At 40.7% G+C, this 20,301-nt stretch overlaps 1 protein-coding gene across 2 annotated transcripts in view; it reads right to left on the bottom strand.

Moving 5' to 3' along the window:
* The window catches only part of creb3l2 (cAMP responsive element binding protein 3-like 2), a 42,894-nt gene that overhangs the window by 11,039 nt on the left and 11,554 nt on the right, over positions 1–20,301 (bottom strand). The window contains exons 2-6 of one of the 2 annotated variants that reach the window (XM_085769326.1): positions 7,091–7,358; positions 4,414–4,718; positions 2,676–2,754; positions 1,281–1,492; positions 147–293 (exon numbers count right to left, since the gene is read on the bottom strand). In XM_085769326.1, coding sequence (XP_085625452.1) covers positions 147–293; positions 1,281–1,492; positions 2,676–2,754; positions 4,414–4,718; positions 7,091–7,358 — 1,011 coding nt within the window. The remainder of the gene's footprint in view (positions 1–146; positions 294–1,280; positions 1,493–2,675; positions 2,755–4,413; positions 4,719–7,090; positions 7,359–20,301) is intronic. The other variant, XM_085769327.1, reaches the window with a different exon arrangement.

Genomic DNA, 20,301 nt, shown 5'->3' with positions numbered 1-20,301 from the left:
AAACAGTAAGATTCAACTAAATTGGTATTGATGAATATTAGAGGACGGTTCTTTCTCTTTAAGTTGTTTTAAGTTGAGTTGAATACAAACTGGTTCCAAACAGAGAAACTAAACTAGAAACGTCTGTAGAAGGAAACGCTTCAGACCTTGTTCTTGATCTTCCTGCGGATCTTCTTCAGCGCCTTCTCCTCGGCCTTGGTGAGGGGCAGTTTGGTGGGGACGGGGTAACCTTCGGCCACCAGGGTGCGCCGCTCCTCCTCCGTCAGGATCAGAGGCCCCGAGCCCTGCAGCTTCTACACACACACACACACACACACACACATATTATACGTTATTAACATGTTAATCAGGTCCATATCTATAGTTATAGCGCTATTAAACAAAAACACAGTGACTCTAGTCTCATTTTTCGTCTTGTTCATTATTCATCTGCTGCTATTTATCAATTTTTGGAGTGTTTTTATCCTTTTTATCTTTTATCTTTTAAGTTAAAGCAGCTGAAACATAACCCATTTCAAAAGGTAGAATGAGAGTCTGTAAATGTGTGTATATGAATTTGGATTTGTGTGCATATATTTAGGTGTGGGTGTATATTTACATATGTGTGTATGACTGTATATGGGTTGTAAATAGATGCATATTGGCTGAATATGCATGTATATAGGTCTGTATATGGGTGTATGTACATCTTGAATGGATTTGTTGCTTATATATATATTGAAAAGTAATATTGACAATATTGAAAAGGAATATTGACAATAATTATTAGAGGATAAGATGATAAAAAGGACAAGGAGTACGTTTTTTTTTTGTTTGTTTTTTACTTCTTCCCATTCCCTTTCGAGCATGTTAAGACTGTTGATGAATTTAATTTGTTTTCTATTACTGTTTGCTTTGTTTTTTGTCAGTCTCTTTTCATACTACCTTACATGTTCGAAATAAAGGCTTAGCTAAATAGTAATATCCTTTTTATCCTTTTCTTGTGTAGCACTTGGGCACAAGATACAGTGGATTGTAGCCTATTCCTTCCTTCATGTGCAATAATATGCTAAATTATTTGTGCAATATCAATTTGCTGTTGTATCTGTGCAATAAAAATCAAAATATAAATGAATCTATGTATTTAATTTACTTTTAATATATATTTTACACATATTTATCTATACATCTTCCGATTTATTTAATTCGGGACTCATTTCATGGCTATATTTATGCTTATATTCATTTATTTGACAGTCTTTAGTGAAGTTATTCTGGTTTCTGACGAGGTTTGTTCTTACGTGGGGGGCGGTGAGCAGCGGGGAGTTGGACAGGGAGGAGGGTTGCCGCGGCGACACCTTGAGGCCGGCCGGGGAGGGGGAGGGGGAGGGGCTGGTGGGGGAGGTGGGGCAGGAGGAGAGGCCGGGCGGAGCGTGGACGGGGCTCTGGCTGCCCTCGGAGTCGCTGCCGTGGGAACTGGGAGGAGTCGGAGGCATCTGCAGAGACTCCAGACCTGGAGGAGGAGGAGAAGAGGAAGATTTGTTTAGTTTATCCCTCCTGTTGTCCTTCAATCTGTTCCCTTCCTCCATCCTTCCTTCTTTCCTTCCTTTTTTCCTCCCTTCCTTCCTTCCTTCCCTTTGTCCTTACTTCTTCTTCCTTCCTCTTTTGATCCAATTGACCTGATCTGTTCCTTCCCTCCATCTTTCGTTCCTATCTTTTCCCCTTCCTTCTGTCCACAATCCTTTTTCTCTCCCTTCCTTCCTTGCTTTTTGACCCGATTGACCCATTCTGTTCCTTTCCTCCATCCTTCCTTCTTTCCTTCCTTTTTTCCACAACTCTTTTTTCCTCCCTCCCTTCTTCCTTCCTTCTTCTTCCTTCCTTGAACAAATCCGTTCCCTCCCTCCATCTTTCTTTCCTTCCTTTTCCCCTTCCTTCTTTCATTCCATCTTTCCCTTTGTCCTTCCTTCTTCTTCCTTCCTTGTACAAATCCGTTCATTCCCTCCATCTTTCCTTCCTTTTCCCCTTCCTTCTTTCCTCCCTTCTTTCCCTTCTTCCTTCCTTGAACAAATCCATTCCATCCCTTCCTCCCTCCATCTTTCTTTCCTTCATTTTCCCCTTCCTTCTTTCCCTTCTTCCTTCCTTGAACAAATCTGTTGCTTCCCTCCATCTTTCCTTTCCCCCTTCCTTCTTTCCCTTCTTCCCTCCTTCTTCTTCCTTCCTTGAACAAATCCGTTCCTTCCTTCCCTCCATCTTTCTTTCCTTCCTTTTCCCCCTTCCTTCTGTCCACAATCCTTTTTCTCTCCCTTCCTTCCTTGCTTTTTGACCCGATTGACCTGATTGATCTGTTCCTTCCCTCCATCTTTCTTTCCTCCCTTTCCCCTTCCTCCTTTCCCTTCTTCCTTCTTTGAACAAATCTTTTCCCTCCCTCCATCTATCTTTCCTTCCTTTTTCCCTTCCCTCTTTCCTCCCATCCTTCCCTTTGTCCTTCCTTCCTTCCTTGACCCAGGAGGACAACATGCAGGAGTTTTAATATCGATGTCGGTGATGTGAGGAGTCGACCAGCAGGGGGCGACACAGCATCACAACAACAGGATGAGGAGAGAGAGAGAGAGAGAGAGACAGAGAGAGAGAGAGAGAGAGAGAGAGAGAGAGAGAGAGAGAGAGAGAGAGAGAGAGAGAGAGAGAGAGAGTCTGACCTTTAGGCGACAGGTTGAGAAACTGATCGACCTCATGAGGCTCCAGTTTGATCTGAGGGAGGACGTTCTCCTCCTTTATCTGGGAGGGAGGAGAAGAAGGAGAGATCTGAGATGTTAAAAACACGTTATTTACATTTAACTGGGAACAAAGTGAAGAAGAAGAATGAGGAGGAGGGGAGGAGGGGAAGTGGAAGAAGGAGGAGGAGGACAAAAAGAAATGAAGGAGAAGAAGGAAAGAGGAAGAAGAAGAGGAGGAAGAAGGAGGAGGGGAGAGGAGGATAAAAAGAAGAAGAGGAGAAGGAGAAGTGGAGGAGAAGAAGAAGAAGGATGAGAAGTGGAAGAAGGAGGAGGAGGAGGAGGAGAAAAAGAAGAGGAAGAAGAAGGAGGAGGAGAAGAGGAAGAGAAAAAGAATGAGAAGAAAAAGGAGGAGGAGGAGAAGAAGAGGACAAAAGAAGGAGAAGAAAAAGGAGGAGGAGGAGAAAAAGAAATGAAGGAGAAGAAGGAAAGAGGAAGAAGAAGAGGAAGAAGAAGGAGGAGGGGAGAGGAGGATAAAAAGAAGAAGAGGAGAAGGAGAAGTGGAGGAGAAAAAGAAGAAGGAGGAGGAGAAGTGGAAGGAGGAGGAGAGGAGGGGGAGTATAAGAATAGGAAGAAAAAGAAGGAGGAGGAGAATAAGAAATGAAGGAGAAGAAGGAAAGAGGAAGACAAAGAGGAGGAAGAAGGAGGAGAAGAAGAAGAAGAAGGACAAGAGGAAGAAGGAGGAGGAGGAGAAAAAGAAGAGGAAGAAGAAGGAGGAGGAGAAGAGGAAGAGAAAAAGAATGAGAAGAAAAAGGAGGAGGAGGAGAAGAAGAGGAGGAAAAAGGAGGAGGAGAGGAGGAGAAAAAGAAGAAGAGGAGGAAGGAGATGGAGGAGAAAAAGAAATGAAGGAGAAAAAGGAGGAAGAAGAAGAGGAGGAAGAAGAAGGAGGAGAAAAAGAAATGAAGGAGGAGGAGAAACAGAAGAAGAGGAGGAAGAAGGAGGAGGAGAAAAAGAAATGAAAGAGGAGGAGAAACAGAAGAAGAGGAGGAAGAAGGAGGAGGAGGAGAAAAAGAAGGAGAATAGGAAGAAGAAGGAGGAGAAAAAGAAATGAAGGAGAAGAAAAAGGAGGAGAAAAAGAAAAAGGAGGAGGAGGAGGAGGAGGAGAGGAAGAGGAGAAAAAGAAATGAAGGAGAAGAAGGAAAGAGGAAGAAGAGGAGGGAGGAGGAGGAGGAGGGGAAGAAGAAGAAAAAGAGGAAGAAGAAGGAGGAGGAGAAAAAGAAGGAGAATGGGAAGAAGAAGGAGGAGAAAAAGAAATGAAGGAAAAAAAGGAAAGAGGAAGAAGAACAAGGAGGAAGAGAAGAGGAGAAAAAGAAGGAGGAGGCGAAACAGAAGAGGAGGAGGAGAAAAAGAAGACGGAGGAGGAGTAGAAGAAAAAGAAGAGGAAGAAGAAGGAGGAGGAGGAGAAGATGAAGAAGAAGGAGGAGGAGAAGAAGAAAAAGAAGAGGAGGAAGAAGAAGAAGGAGGAGAAAAAGTAGAAGGAGGAGGAGAAGAAGAAGGAGAAGAGGAAGAAGAAGGAAGAGTGGAGGAGGAGAAAAAGAAAGAGAAGAGGAAGAAGGAGGAGAAAAAGAATGAGGGGGAGAGGAGGAGGAGAAAAAGAAAAAGGAGGAGGAGGAGAAGTGGAAGAAAGAGAGAAAAAGAATAATAATAAGAAAACAGTTAAAACCTTGATGCCTTTGCTCTGGTTGGACACGGAGCTCTGACTCGCGGCGGCGTTACTGCTGCTGCTGCTGCTGCTGCTGCTGTTGCTACTGGCGACGGTGGCGGTCAGAGTGGGCGGAGTCACAGCGGCGGTCACGGCGGTGGTGATGATGCGTTCAGGTGCAGCGGCCGCCTCGTCCTCGTCGTCCCCGGCGACGGTGAGCGACAGCGACAGCGCCGGGAGCAGCAGCGCCGGCGTCTCACACAGCAGCCCGTCGATGACCTCGTCCTGCTCCATCGGCCACTCGCTCGACTCGCCGTCTGACTCTGCTGCGGGAAACGTGACATCATCAACATACGGCGTGATGTCATCGCATGTCATTTGCATATATTTGCATAAATTAACTTCCCAGATATAACTTAGTTCCTTTAAAATAACTTCCTGTTGGTGTTTTATGTACAGAATGAATCCTTGAATGAATCCGTTCCTTCCCTCCATCTATCTTCCCCCTTCCTTCTTTCCCCTTTCCTTCTTTCCCTTCTTCCTTCCTTCTTCTTCCTTCCTTGAACAAATCTGTTTCTTCCCTCCATCTTTCTTTTCTTCCTTTTCCCCTTCCTTCTTTCCTCCCTTCTTCCTTCCTTGAACAAATCCGTTCCTTCCCTCCATCTTTCTTTCCTTCCTTTTCCTCTTCCTTCTTTCCTCCCTTCTTTCCCTTCTTCCTTCCTTGAATGAATCCGTTCCTTCCCTCCATCTATCTTTCCCAATTCCTTCTTTCCCTTCTTCCTTCCTTCTTCTTCCTTCCTTGAACAAATCTGTTCCTTCCCTCCATCTTTCTTTCCTTCCCTTTCCTTCCTTCCTTTTTGACCCAATTGACCCAATCTGTTCCCTTCCTCCATCCTTCCTTCTTTCCTTCCTTTTTTCCATGATCCTTTTCCCTCCCTTCCTCCAGGAAACATGACATCATCAACATACGGCATGATGTCATCGCATGTCATTTGCATATATATATAAATTAACTTCCCAGATATAACTTTTAGTTCCTTTTAAATAACTTCCTGTTGGTGTTTTTTATGTACAGAATAAAAACAAACGCTTTATTTCAACTCCCTTTGTTTCCATCAGTAGGAATCAGTCTATGTATGACATCATTAAAGGGACAGTTCAACATTTAGTCAGATTCTTCATTACTTTTACCTTTAATTATCGGTGCATGTTGTTTTGAGATCCACCATTTGAAATAGACAATCCAACAACATTTATAACATAGGGAACTTGTTAATCAATGGGATTATTATTATAATTATTGTTTTGTTTTGTTTTTACTTACATTATATCTTTTTTTTTTAAACTTTTTTTTCTGTTGCAACATAAACTGTCTGTGGAAATAAAACGTTTCTAAATCAGATTTTAAACAACTTTAATTCAACTTAACTTTGACTTTTCTGGTGCATTTTGAGTTTAACTTAAAGTCTGGAGCAGAAACAACTGATCAATCAATTCAGAAACGCTCTGGTGGACAAGGTGTGACCTGCACATTCACCACGCTATGAGATAATCATGTATAATTATGTAACATTACGACACATGAAGCAAATACTTGTAACTATGGTAGGCTAACCCTTTAATTTACAGCCCGTTAATTACGTAGGCTAATAATGTCAAGAAATAACAATTAATTGTGTCATAATGTTTAGAAATAGCCCAGAAATAACGGTCGATTGCAAAGGACTTGGTGGAGAAAAATTCTGGCCTTTACCTAAAAATTCATGTGTAATCTTTTGCCTTTATGAAAAACATGACATTACTATGAAATTGACTGTTATTTATTGACATTATCATGTAATTAAGAGCCTGTAAATTAAAAGGTTACTGTAGTTCTGAGTATTTGCTTCATAATCGTCGCAATGTTACATAATTATACGTGATTATTTCATAGCGTGGTGAATGTGCAGGTCACAACTTGTCCACCAAAGCGTTTTGGAGTTGTTGGATTGTGTATTTCAAATTGTGGATCAGACCAGACTTTAAGTTAAACTCAAAATATAAAGATGCACCAGAAAAGTCAAAGTTAAGTTGAATTAAAGTTAAAGTTAAAATCTGATTCAGAAACGTTTTATTTCCACAGACAGTTTATGTTGCAACAGAAAAAAATGTAAAAAATGGTATAATCTAAGTAAAAACAAAATAAAACAATAATTATAATAATAATCCCATTGATTAACAAGTTCCCTATGTTATAAATGCAACAAATCCACAATATTATTAATAATATACTAAAAGTTCTAACAGATCCTTCATGTGTGATACTATAGACTACTATAGAGATTATGGAAATACTGTTGAACTATCCCTAACCCCTAGTTGATGAACTAATTGATTAATTGATCGGCTAAGTGACAAGTTTTTGTTTCTATTTGTTCTGTTTTATAACATTAAAGAAGCCTTGAACACTGATTATTATACATTTTTGGTTTGAAAACTCAATAAATCAAGTTCTGAATGAGTTATTGCTTCATAATCAGTTAACAAATACTTAATATCTACTCATATTATAAAAGTTATCAAACTATTTAGTTTATTTATGTTGGGTTAGGGTTACTTAACTATAGAGATTATGGAAATGCCAAAATGTTGAACTATCCCTTTAACCTTTAATCTCTATGACATCATTAACCCTCTGTGGCGTTGTGCTCTATCTCACCTGCGTCGCTGCCTTGCTCTCCGGTCAGGTGCGACAGCGGCGACTGGGGCCGGCTGTCTCCACACAGGGAGTAGCTGTGCTCGGCGGTGATGTGGGGGGGCAGGGGGGAGGAGGGGGACAGGTCTCCCCCGTCCTCCCCCTCCATCGGCTCCACGCCGCCGCAGCCGCCGCCGCCACCGCCGCCGCGCACGCCCGACAGGAAGGGGTCGCTGAGCAGCTGGCCCAGCAAAGCATCCTGGGAAAGGTCGTCGAGGAGCTCGGAGAAGTGCTGCAGAGAGGAGACAGAGAGAGAGGGGTTGTCATGACGATGATGAGAAAGGAAGTACAGCAACCAATCAACCAATCAGAGAGCTTTAAAGGGATAGTTCAACATTTTAGCAAACTGGCCCATTGCCATAATCTCTATAGTCTTAGCAGTAGGTTCGTTACCTTTAATTGTCGGTGCAAGCTGTTTTTAGAACGGCGGAGCAGAGCCGTGAGCTGCTCAGAGCTACGTTACGGAGGCTCATTATGGGATTTCTTGATTTCAAACTCATCAAACTCATCAAATACACAATCCAACAACTCCACAACGCTCTGGTGGACAAGTTGTGACCTGCACATTCACCACACTATGAGATAATAACACAACGTTACCAGACAGAGTTGTTTTAGAGGTAAATGCAGAGACTGTTGATGGAAAACTGTCCCTGAAGGCAACGTGCATCAGCGGTTTTGCATGAATTTCCCTCTAAAACAACTCTGTCTGGTAACGTTGTGTTATTATCTCATAGCGTGGTGAATGTGCAGGTCACAACTTGTCCACCAGAGCGTTGTGGAGTTGTTGGATTGTGTATTTGATGAGTTTGATGAGGGAAACCAAGAAATCCTATGAGCCTCCGTAGCGTAGCTCTGAGCAGCTCACGGCTCTGCTCCGCCGTTCTAAAAACAGCTTGCACCGACAATTAAAGGTAACGAACCTACTGCTATGACTATAAGAAAATGTTGAACTATCCCTTTAAAGTGTGTGTGATTCTCAGTGTGGTGACAGATCTACAGATTTCCCTCTCTTTAACTTCTTCTTTCATCCTCCTCCTCCTCCTCCTCCTCCCTTCACCACAATCCTGTTGTGCACACACACACACACACACACACACACACACACACACACACACACACACACACACACACACACACACACACACACACACACACACACACACACACACACACACACACACACACACACACACACACCTCTCTCTCTCCAGGTGTGTGAGTGTCGATCTCCCTCCATCATCAGGTGTGTTATGTCTGCCGTCAACAAAAGCTCAGCCAAAGCAAAAACCTGCAGCGCTGATGTGATGATAACACACTGACACACATCTGTCTGTCTGTGTGTGTGTGTGTGTGTGTGTGTGTGTGTGTGTGTGTGTGTGTGTGTGTGTGTGTGGTACTGTAATAACCACATCTGGATCTTCTAACAGGAAACATGTGCATGAGTCCTAAAATTACTTTAATTAGTGGTTAACTAGCGGATCATAATGTTTATGTTCATTATCAGCTGATATTTCTTTCTCTCTCTCTCTTTGTTTTGTTCTGTTTTATAACTTGAATTAACCCTTGATCAATATTTGTTATCAGTTATTGGTTTGGAAACTCAATAAATCAAGTTGATGATGAAAACTGTCCTCAAACGTGTCGTGTAAGTTTAACGTGACATAAAACAGATCGAATCAGCTCGTCCTCATTCTGTAGGAGCAGAAACCAGAGACTTATTGATTAATTGATCGGCTAAGTGATAAGTTTTTGTTTCTATTTGCTCTGTTTTATAACTTTAAAGAAGCCTCGAACACTATTTATTATCAATTTCTGGTTTGAAACCTCAATAAATCAAGTTCTGAATGAGTTATTGTTTTATAATCAGTTAATATCTACTTATCTTTATAAACCTTTTCAAACTATTTGGTTTATTTATGTTGCAAAATGTCAAAAACCTTATATTTATATGAATCTGAAATATCTAAATTTCCTCCTGTTCATTAGTTTTGTCCCTGATGAGCCTCCGTACTCTGGTCACTCTGCAGAGTTTAGTTTAAATCACAGTTTTTAGATTTAACTATGATTTTTTTTCCTTTCTTTTTTCATTGGTTTGGCTGGAAAACGTGAATTAAATCACATTTATTCTCATAAATCAAAACCAGATCAGTTTGTGTGTTCGACTTTCATATAAAAACTTTTTTTTTTTTTTTCCAGTTTCCACTTCTGTCCCGACCTGAACTCACTGAACTGAGAGGACCAGAAGAAAAAAATTTCTGATGTAACTTGGCTTGGTTGTGGTTGTTACCGGGCAGAATTCACAGAGTGTGACCAATGGAAATATTTTAACCAAGGCAGAGAGAGGCCTCGGCCAATCAGAGTGAATCAAATAATAAACCATTTAAAATCAGACACACGTGTGGAGTTAAAGGACAAAGAAAAGTGGAGTTTAAATACGTTTTCTTTCTTTCTGTTGTTATGTAACACGAGAGGAGAGAAGGAAGGAGGGATGACGGACGGACGGATGAAGTGAGAGTGAAATCAAGATGGAGGACGGGCGAGAGCCAAACATGTGGATTCGATTACAGAGTGAGAAGAAGAAGAGGAAGAAGAGGAAGAGGAGGAAGAGTGATCGACTTCCAGAGTTTTTCTTTTCCTCACACTCAGAGTGAAACGATAAACACACGACACACTCCTGCTGCTGCTGCTGCTGCTGCCCTATAAGGCCTGAACCCCGGCTGTGTGTGTGTGTGTGTGTGGTAAACACTGACAGTGTACTGTGAATCTCTTTGAGGGGGGAGGAGGGGGTAAATATTTACACATGGATCATCTCTGACTTTCACAGCGACCCTCAGTGTGTGTGTGTGTGCAAACATTTACAATAGTTATAACATGAAGGCATCTTCCCAAGCGTCTCCTGGCAACAACAAAATCTCCACGGTTACTCAGATCCATCGAAAATGTGGGGCACACACACACACGTAATTATAAGCATGCAGCTTTGTGTAGTTTCACTGAGATATCTATGAAAAACTTCAGACCAGGAGCTTTGAAAGTATGAGATTTAAATAAAGTTTCATTGAAAAAAAAGCAGAGCTTCACACAAAGTTCATAAATAAAAGACAAAAACCTAAAATGCCTCTATTTTATCAGCTCTAGGCCACGACTGAATCAGAAAATACACTGAATATGAACTTATAATCGACTTTGATGAGAAAAATATTTCAAATATCCTGTTGAAAATTTCTTGTGTGCATCCGAAACAGACAGCGTTATCATCTAAGTGAATTATTATCATCTTATTATCAGATTAACGTGTTTAAATAAAGTTAAATCAAAACCCTGGAGGAGAAGCTGCTCTGGATTTCTGACTTTTATTTTGAAAATCTGCTGATGTTATGCTATGTGCTTCTGTTTTGTTTGTAAATTGTCGTTAAAATGTGCTGTATAAATGAAGTTATTGTGATTATTACATTATTATTGCAACTTTTATAACTGAAATAAGTTTTCTAGTATCTTTGTAAGAAGAAAAGTCAACGTCAACTATTTATTATTTCCTGTTTTATGCTGAAAAGATCCTGATACTGTATTTTATGTAACTTTCAGGCCTAAAAATAAAAATAATACATGTAGAATAAGACGGTTTTAAAACATTCTGGTTTGGTTTCAGCTCAGAAAGAGGAAAAAAACCACAGAGATGGGAAAAAGCAAAAAAGGGCGTTGTTTCTTTACAGAGGAGTAATTACACAGAGAAACTATGTTTAAAAGACACAAGCAGGCCATAGTTTGTGGTTGACGTGACCTTTGACAGCGCCCTCTTCCTCCCTACGCCCTCTCGTCTGTATAATGAAGCAGGAAAAACTCTCAAATAAATAAATAAATGAATGAATGATCTTGAAACTCGTCTGAAGTGTGTGTGGATACAAATAATGAACCCATCCATCCAACACACCAACATGAATAAACGAGGAGCTGTTTCTCAGGACAGGAAACGGAGGTCCAGGTCCCTGAACGCACCGTGCCACCACCACCACAGGCTTTTATAGACTCCCTGTCATTTCTATGTGGAGTGTGTGGTTGTGGTTCTGTGTGAGTATGTGTGTGTGTGTGTGTCTGTGTGTGTGTGTGTGTTGAAGAAACAGCAGCATCAGTGACTGACCGGGGCCGCGGGGCCTTTAACTCGTCACACACGACAACAGAAAGCTCTTTGTGTGCGCTGCTAGCTGCCCCAGCACTGAGGTGTTATTTAGGGCCGACTGTAACTCTACACCCTCCAGCTGGGAAACAGAAGGAGCTGCAGCAGCTACATGAGGCCGGACTGGGAAAACTAACTGGGAGCTTCAAACTGGGAACTGGGGCAACGACAACGACGATCAGTGGGTCACAAGCTCCTGAGAGGAAGAACTTGAGCCTTTGCTCAATCTGCCTTTTCTTTTAAATCTGTCAAATCATGGAACAATCTTTCAACTAATCTGAAACTTTGTACAGACTTCAATGTTTTCTCCCGGGAAGTCAAACAATGGATCCTAAGAAATCAGTCATGTCAGCATTAATCATGAGCCTAAATTATTTTTAACCTTGGCAAAGTGTTAAGTATTTTAATAACTGTATGTTTTGTTAACTGATATGAAATAGGCCTATGTCCTGAGTGTTTGTGATGTGTGAGAGGGTGTATGCATATGTGTATGGATGTTTAGAACGCTATGTAAATTGATAATTCTTATATTTCTATTGTTCTTATTCACCTGCCCAGGGACTATACGGATGGAAAGTAGCTAGTAAGCTAAATCCGGTACAAGGCATCTCGTCTCATCTCGAGACTAATGTTATTTTGTACATTGTCCCTGATACAAATAAACTTATTAAACTCAACTAAACTTGAAAGGTTTATGAACTTGAAAGGTTTATTCACACATACACACAGACACATAGGCTACAACACATATTTTGTGTGAATCAGGTCTCCCATTGAAGCTACCAAAAGCTTATTGCGGGAGCCTGGATACATATAACACAAAACAATACAGCATATACCAGGGTTCCTACACATTTGAAATGTCCAAATTCCATACTTTTTCCAGACCCTAATTTCCAGACTTCTCGGTAAAAAAATTCAAATAATTTGTGATATTTGAGTAAATAGTTGTGCATTATATAAAAAAATCATGCAATTAATCATTTGTTTTCATTATTCTGAATGTGTATGCCATTATGTAACCAAATCATTTCCAGGAGTTTGTAGCTATAGATATACAATAGCACATACAAAAATAATTAACCTAGATAACTTCAGATAAGACCAAACCAGATAAGATAAATATATTCCCATACAATAATTTCCATTTTCCATTCTTTTCCAGACCTGGAAATGTATAAAACGCGCTTTGGGTATCGGGTAACGGTAGAAAAGCGCTATATAAATGTAATCCATTATTATTATTATTAAAATCAAATTCCATACTTTTCCATACTTTCCATACTACACACACAACAATAAAGCACGTACAAAACTAACAATACAATACAATACATGAAACATTAACAGACATTAGACAACGTGGACCCCAAGCGTACCAACAGAAGCTTTTCATAACAAGTAGATAAAAAAGCAGATGATAATTCAATTTACATTCAATTTACTATGGTTCAGATGTTCAATGGTTGCAGCTTATATATATATATAAACTAAGTAATTTAATTTTTAGCTTTTTCTTGAAAATGGAGAGGTCTCGTTCTTTTTAATCTTCTTTTTTTCCCAGTAATTAGGTGTTTTTTCCTGGTATCATACGCATGCCGAGGACCGCAGACCGGAACAAGCTCACACAATCTGTGGTTGGTTTTATGGATAATTTGATGCATCACACAGACATTGTGAAATACATTAACTTCAGTTAACCGGAGGAGACCGAAGCGATGAAACAGAGGTCTTGTGGGGGCATTGAACTCGGACCAAGAAGGAGCAGCAAAGACGGCGGCGACAACAAAAAAGACTTGATCGGTCCTCCCCTTCCTCGCTGCTGCTGAATAAAAATAAATAAATAAAAAGTGGAGAACATTGCTGAAAGTGCAGATCCTAATCTTTTAATTGAAGCCGTGATGGAGGTTGAAGATGGAGGAGGAAATGCAGAGCGATTATTTCCTCCTCCTCCAGCAGCCGAGTTGTGCTCAGAAAATCCTGAGTTGTGCAAACAGACTCTAGCTACGGCTCTTTGATTTGTAAACTTGTACGTTTCACTTCATCTGAGCCCGATCCTAATCAAATCAAATCAAATCAGAGGACGAAGACACGAAGGGGGAAAACTGGGTCAGAAGAAGTCTGTTCTGTTCAACAAGGAGCAAAATCTAGCGTTTCAATTAGCTGGATGATGGATCGTTACGGCGACTAGAGGATCGACGCTGCTGTGAAACTGTTAAAGCTCAGACTAAAAAAGATATTTAAAGTAAACTGTCTGTCAAAGTCTGTCTTCAATATCATCTAGGCTAACATTCAAAGCTGGAAGGACACATAACATTTTATTTAAGTTGCCATTTTTACGTTTTGCTCTAGTGTTAGCATTAGCTGCTGTTTATTTTGACATCACACTTAGCATGCTAATGAGCTAGCTCCGGCCCAGTCAGCCTGAATTAACATTTCATTTAAAGGAGTTTCTTGTATGTTTCTAGTACCCCTTTCCCACTGGCTAAAAAACCTGTTTAAACCCGCTAACAATCGGCTTTTGGTGGCAGTGGGAAAGGCGCACCGAGCGGTCAAACGACTCGGCAAGCGACGCGGGTTAAAATCGCCTTTAATCGGCTCGGCTCCGAACGGCTTGCAGTGGGAACGCCAGACCCGCGTCGACCCGCTAATTTTAGTGGGAAAATGGCTTAGCTTAGCAGTTGTTCACAATCAATAAACATCTAATTTCATTCATTTACTCTTTTGTCAGGTGAAAAGCTAATACCAATGCTCTCACCAAGATTCACTTCCTTTCTGCTATTGAAGTTAGCGTGATAATCTGTTAGCTCTGTTAGCCAGACTTGGAGTTATTTGTAACTGTTGCTATTTCTACATTACAGGCTACTAACATCTGAACTTACACGTGTTTATGTCAAACTCATTTTAGTTCAGGGGCCACATAAAGTGCAATTTGATCTCAAGTGGGCTGGACCGGTCAAATAGCTAATAGCCTATCTATAAATAATAAGAACTCTAAACTTTTCTCTTTGTTTAGTGCAAAAAAGCGCAAATTATGTTTATGTTAATGAGATATCCTTTACTCAACCTGAAATCTTTTGAGAAAAATAGATGCAATTTCAACAACATAATGCCTCTTCTTGTAATTTTCTCACTTGGTAAATTAATCCCACTTCCACCACACCCCTATATTTATAACCTGTTGAATCGTTAGCATAACTATGGCTTAAAGACTAGTAAACAAAGCAAACAGCTGCTAATGCTAACAGCAGCAACTTGTTTTTGACATTAAAATGTAGGTTAGTTTTAGCTCCAAACTCAGATTTTACAGTGAGTTTTTTTATAACATTTATAAACCTAAAGCTTAAAACTGGGAGATAGCCTAATAAACCAGTTCTGAACAACTGGTAAATAAATCCCAGTAGGCCTAGCTAATAACTGGTTATTATCAGTCGTCACGGTGATTGATTGACTGATTGATTGATGAGGCCGGTCAGTAAAAACCTGGACATCTGTGCCGGTCGCTAGTTAGCAGCTAAATGAGCAGTGTGACAGTGGGAGGGAGGAGAGGAATGTCCTCCGCTCTGTAATCCTGCTGTGTGTGTGTGTGTGTGTGTGTGTGTGTGTGTGTGTGTGTGTGTGTGTGTCTTTAACCCTTAACTGCCACAGTTTTACAGACAAGGAAGAGGAAAGTGTGATGATGTAACACCTTCTTTCCTTCTTTCCTGAAAAGCCAAACCAGATGTGAGAGACTAAACAGCTGGAAACACTATATAGAAATGACCTCTGGCCATGTGTGTGTGTGTGTGTGTGTGTACCTTGAACCGGACTCATATGTTCATTACACACACACACACAAATAAAAAAAGGATAAAATCAGTGACTCACTTTGTTTGATTTGGACCAGACACACACTCACACACACACACTCACACACACTCACACACACACTCACTCACACACACACACGTGTCCCATCACAGCAGATAACCGGTGGTAAAGGTTCAACAGGTATCTGATCTGAGTGATTATCTGCTTCAGTCCTGATCATCAATAACTGTGATGAAAAGGGAAACGACTTCATTTTCTAACTTTCTAGGAAAAGATTTAAATAATAAAACATTTAAAAACCTGTTTATAAGTTTAAAGTAATGTAAAAACCTTATTTACAGCCTAAAACCTAAAAAAATCTACTTATTACAACATTACAATGAGATGAAGCTGCAGTTCAGAAGATCAAACACAAGAACATTGTGCTCCATCAATCGATTATCAAAATATTTGCCAACTAATCAACTAATCAATATACGGACTAATCACTGCAGCTGTAAATGGCTTTGTTTACTATTAACAAATAATTCATAGGCTACAGTTTGGTATGAGAGCAACAGGTTGGAGCGACTCACTGATAATCAAAGTATTTATATTAGTCTCATAAAGAGTCGTAAAATGTCAATTAATCATCAATAAACACTGAGTTTCACTTTCTAAAACAACAGTCAGATCTGTGTTAAGGGTTCATTTATACAGATTCAATTCATAAAGTCTGTAGATGTCAATTTAAATATTATATAATACTCCCCATTGAAGGAGAGGGAAGTGATTTGAAACTGGAGGAGGAAACATCCGTCTTTTCCTCCTGCAGCTGGTAAAATCCAGTTCCTCTACATCTGTAGATGACGACAGCATTTACACGTGTGACCTCGTTTCTTTCTTTCTTTGTGGCAGCTGTGAATCATCATCATTAACATTGGGGACTGACAGCGGAGGATCCTTTAGTTTAAAACCTTTCTCTGACCTTTCAAAATAAATGCACAGACAACAACCATTTTCAATCTGAGAAGGCCAAGTCGCAAAGTTTTGTCTTTTTTCCAACATCCAAGTCCATAATGAGCTCATCAGACAACTGTTCTCTTCGTTTACGCCTCGAAAAAATTAGATTTTTTGATAGAAAAACGACTCAGATGAAGGTCAGAGGTCAAGTTACTGAAACAACAACTGTTAAATCGACATATTTTTTCTAAACAGCTCCAACGTCCGTCAGTCTGAATGATGAGGTGAGAAACAGTCTGATAAATCACCGGCATTGTTTCTAGGAAGGCCACAAACCGCTGCTCGCCATGGCGTCGGTACAGTGTCACTGTCACGGCAACAAGACGGATCACAGGCCTTGGAGGGAGGGAGGCCGCTATCTGAGGCTTATCTGGAGGTGTGTGTGTGTGTGTGTGTTTCCTGTCTGGAGTCTTTGCAGGACAAACTTTTACTGTGTCAGATCCTTGTTAAACTCTAATGTTTAAATAAAATAAGCTAAAGAGTTTGAATTAATGAGTTTTACAGCCGTTAATGGTGTGATTTTGTTTGTTTTGGCTAAAGCTAGGCTAATGTTCCCCCTTGTTTCCAGTCTTTATGCTAAGCTAAGCTAAGCTAAGCTAAAAACCAGCTGCTGATGCTTTATATTTACCAGAGTTGCATCAATTTCCTCATCTAAGGTGGAAAATAAGTGAATTTCCCTAAATGTTGATTTACTCCTCCGTGGATTTACGTCTTCAGTAGGAACCAATGAGCTCAGGTTGCAGTCAGGAAGGTTTTAGAGACGGACCAACTCGCTGTCGGTTCTGATGTTGTTTATAAATCAGAAAATATTGATTTTATTTAGAGGTAAAAGATCCATGTGGAGGTTTCAGTGTCAGGTTTGAGTTTTTGGACGAGAAAACACACAGGGGGAAACATTTCAGTGTGACACCGACGTCAAATATGAGCAATGTGTGTGTGTGTGTGTGTGTGTTTCCTGTCTGGAGTCTTTGCAGGACAAACTTTTACTGTGTCAGATCGTCGTTTTTAACCGATTCGGTCATGAAATAAAACAGTAACGTCAGTCGACTGCGGCCACCGCCTGTCGCCCGTCGCCGTGACAACATCTCTTCCATCATGTCTCGACGAACTCGGCCGTGAACGAAAAAAATGAAGGAGCTGGAAGCTGGAGCTGGAGCTCGGCCTAAACATGAAGTCGCTTCACAAAAATGTCCTCTGGTTCTCACAGGGATCAGAGAACAGCACAGACCTGACCCAGATCACACACACACACACACACACACGGACACACACACACACACTCAGGACCAGGCAGCTGCTGCTTCGCCAGAACAACAACCCGATAGCGAGAGGAAACAGAAACCTGTGTGTTTTCAGGAAACAGAGGAATCCTGAGAGACTGAAGCTTTTTGAGTTTTAATTAAACTGAGTTTTTTAATCAACTAATGAAACGGCGACTTCCTGACGCACAAAGGAAAAAGATTAAGAGACTAAAATAGACTAGAAAAGAATAGATGATGGATGTTAAACAACAGGAAGTGTGTGTGTGTGTGTGTGTGTGTGTGTGTGACGTCCAGCTGAGCCACTGTTTACTTTCCTCCACCCTCAGCAGGCGACAACACACAATGTCAAACAGCAACGATCACAAATCACAGCAGCAGCTCAAACTTTACACTTTCTGTTTTAAACACGGGGACTTTGAACTTTGACCTCCCCTTCCTCCAGCCAGGATCTGCTTTTTCTGGTTAGTTTTGAAAAAAATTCACTTTAAACACGTCTTTGCTTCAAGAAATATCTTCCTACACTATAATAATATAATAATAATAAGGAAATAAGTGAAACAGCAAAAATGTATACACAAAAAAGTAACATCTCATAAGCAACGCAGTTTACATGAGCGAAAAGGAGGAGGAAGAAGTATAAACTTATCTAATCCTACCCCTCTAATCCTACCCCTATAATTTAAAGGACAATTCCGGGCAAATTCAACTCGGGGCTGTATTTTCCTAACATTTTTTTTTTTAGACCTAAAATGTTAGGAAAATACAGCCCCGAGTTGAATTTGCCCGGAATTGTCCTTTAACGCCGTTGTTATTGTTGTTGTATACATCCATAGACTGTAACGTCTAGCGGTGTCAGTGTGACTCCGGTTACAGGTCAGAGCGGTGGGGGGTATGGCATCATTTTGGATATCGACATGAAAACGCTTTATTCCTTCAGATTTTTCCATAAAAAATACAGTTTTCACCCATCGGAAAACGCTGTTTCTGTCTGGACGAGACGCTGAAATGATAAAATAATAACGTGGATTCATTAAATGTAGATCAGAGTGGACGGGATCAGAAACACTGAGAGCAAGAGAGAGAGAAACGACAGGAAGTGGATCTGAACCAGGACGGGTGGAAAAGTCAAAGATCAAAAAACTATGAGTCAGTTGTTATCAGTGCACGCGTGTGTGTGTGTGTCTGTGTGTGTGTAAAGTGCAGATGTGTGAGTGTGTGACTCAGATTTCCAATATGAGAAATGGAAAAAGCGTCTCCCTCTCTCCCTGTGGGTCCGTCTGAGGGTGAACAGCCCCCCCCACACACACACACACACACGAGGTTTCCCAAAAGTACAAAATCCAACCCCCAACACACACACACACACACACACACACACACAGATGGTAACACAAACTTTCCAGCCTCTCTATGTCACACTGACCCATTATCCAGGGCAACCCCCACTCTTCCCCCCCCATAAACACACACACATGCACACACACACTGACCCTCCAGCTCCAGATGTTACACAATGACTTCAGCAGACTGACTCAGGCTGTTTACGGCTGATTGTTTAAATCTCCCACTCTCACAAACAACATGAAACAATTAAAACAACAGAATCAACAGTTTTTTTGGTCTTAATTTTACTTATTTTGATGTTTTTGATGAGTTTTCCTCGTTTCCACAAGTGTAAAAAAGAATTAATGAGCCTTGTTGAGTTGGAAAATATTAATAATATTATGGATTTGTTGCATTTATAACATGACAAATGTTTCTAAATTGGATTTTGAACAACTTTGATTGAACTAAACAGGTTTGTCACTGTCAAACTCTAAAGTTTAAATAAAATATGTTAAAAGTTTGAATTAATGAGTTTTACAGACGTTAATCGTGTCATTTTGTTTGTTTTGGCTAAAGCTAGGCTAACGTTCCCCCTTGTTTCCAGTCTTTATGCTAAGCTAAGCTACAAACCAGCTGCTGATGCTTTATATTTACCAGAGTTGCATCAATTTCCTCTTCTAATTAATCTAATAAGGTGGAAAATAAGTGAATTTCCCTAAATGTTGATTTACTCCTCTGTTGATTTACGTCTTCAGTAGGAACCAATGAGCTCAGGGTGCAGTCAGGAAGGTTTTAGAGACGGACCAACTCGCTGTCGGTTCTGATGTTGTTTATAAAATCAGAAAATATTGATTTTATTTAGAGGTAAAAAGATCCATGTGGAGGTTTCAGTGTCAGTTTTGAGTTTTTAGATGAGAAAACACACGGGGGGAAACATTTCAGTGTGACACCGACGTCAAATATGAGCAAATTAACATCAAACAGCTGCGAGACGCAAACGCAAACTCTCTTTCTCTCTTTTTCCCTTCTTCCTGTGTGCACTTGTATAAAACTGGGTCAACACACACACACACACACACACACACACACACACACACAGTCCTGCATGCATAACTTTTTCCATCGCTCCACTGTAACACTGACCGGTCATCAAGCACCATTACACACTGAAACACACACACACACACACACACACACACACACTGGTCTCCATGTGAACTCCTTCACCTCCTTCTCATTCATCCCTCCTTCACTCCTCCTCTCCTCCAGTGTCTGAGGAGTTTTTTCTTCACTTTATCTTCTTGTGTCTTTGTGTTTAATCTGGTGTTTCCCCCTCATAACATTCGTTGTTGTCAAGATGTGTAAAGATGTCTCTCCTGGTGGATTCTGGGTAAGATCTGGGTCAGACCCCCCAACCCCACCCCCACCCCCCACACGGTGAGAGAGTTAATCCTCCTCGCACTCAGAGAAACTTGTTTGGGCGAGTCGTTGAACTTAATTCCTGAGTTAAAGCAGCCAAGAGCCGAGTACAAGAATGTCTGAATGTCAACACACACACACACACTGAACTTTAATGGATGAACGGGCTTGTTCACGTC

This window comes from Trachurus japonicus, chromosome 23 (assembly GCF_045865225.1).
Source record: "Trachurus japonicus isolate A0001 chromosome 23, Traja_1.0".
Classification (NCBI taxonomy): Eukaryota; Metazoa; Chordata; class Actinopteri; order Carangiformes; family Carangidae; genus Trachurus; species Trachurus japonicus.
Note: the sequence above shows the minus strand (reverse complement) of the source record. Positions and strands in the feature narration are given on the sequence as shown.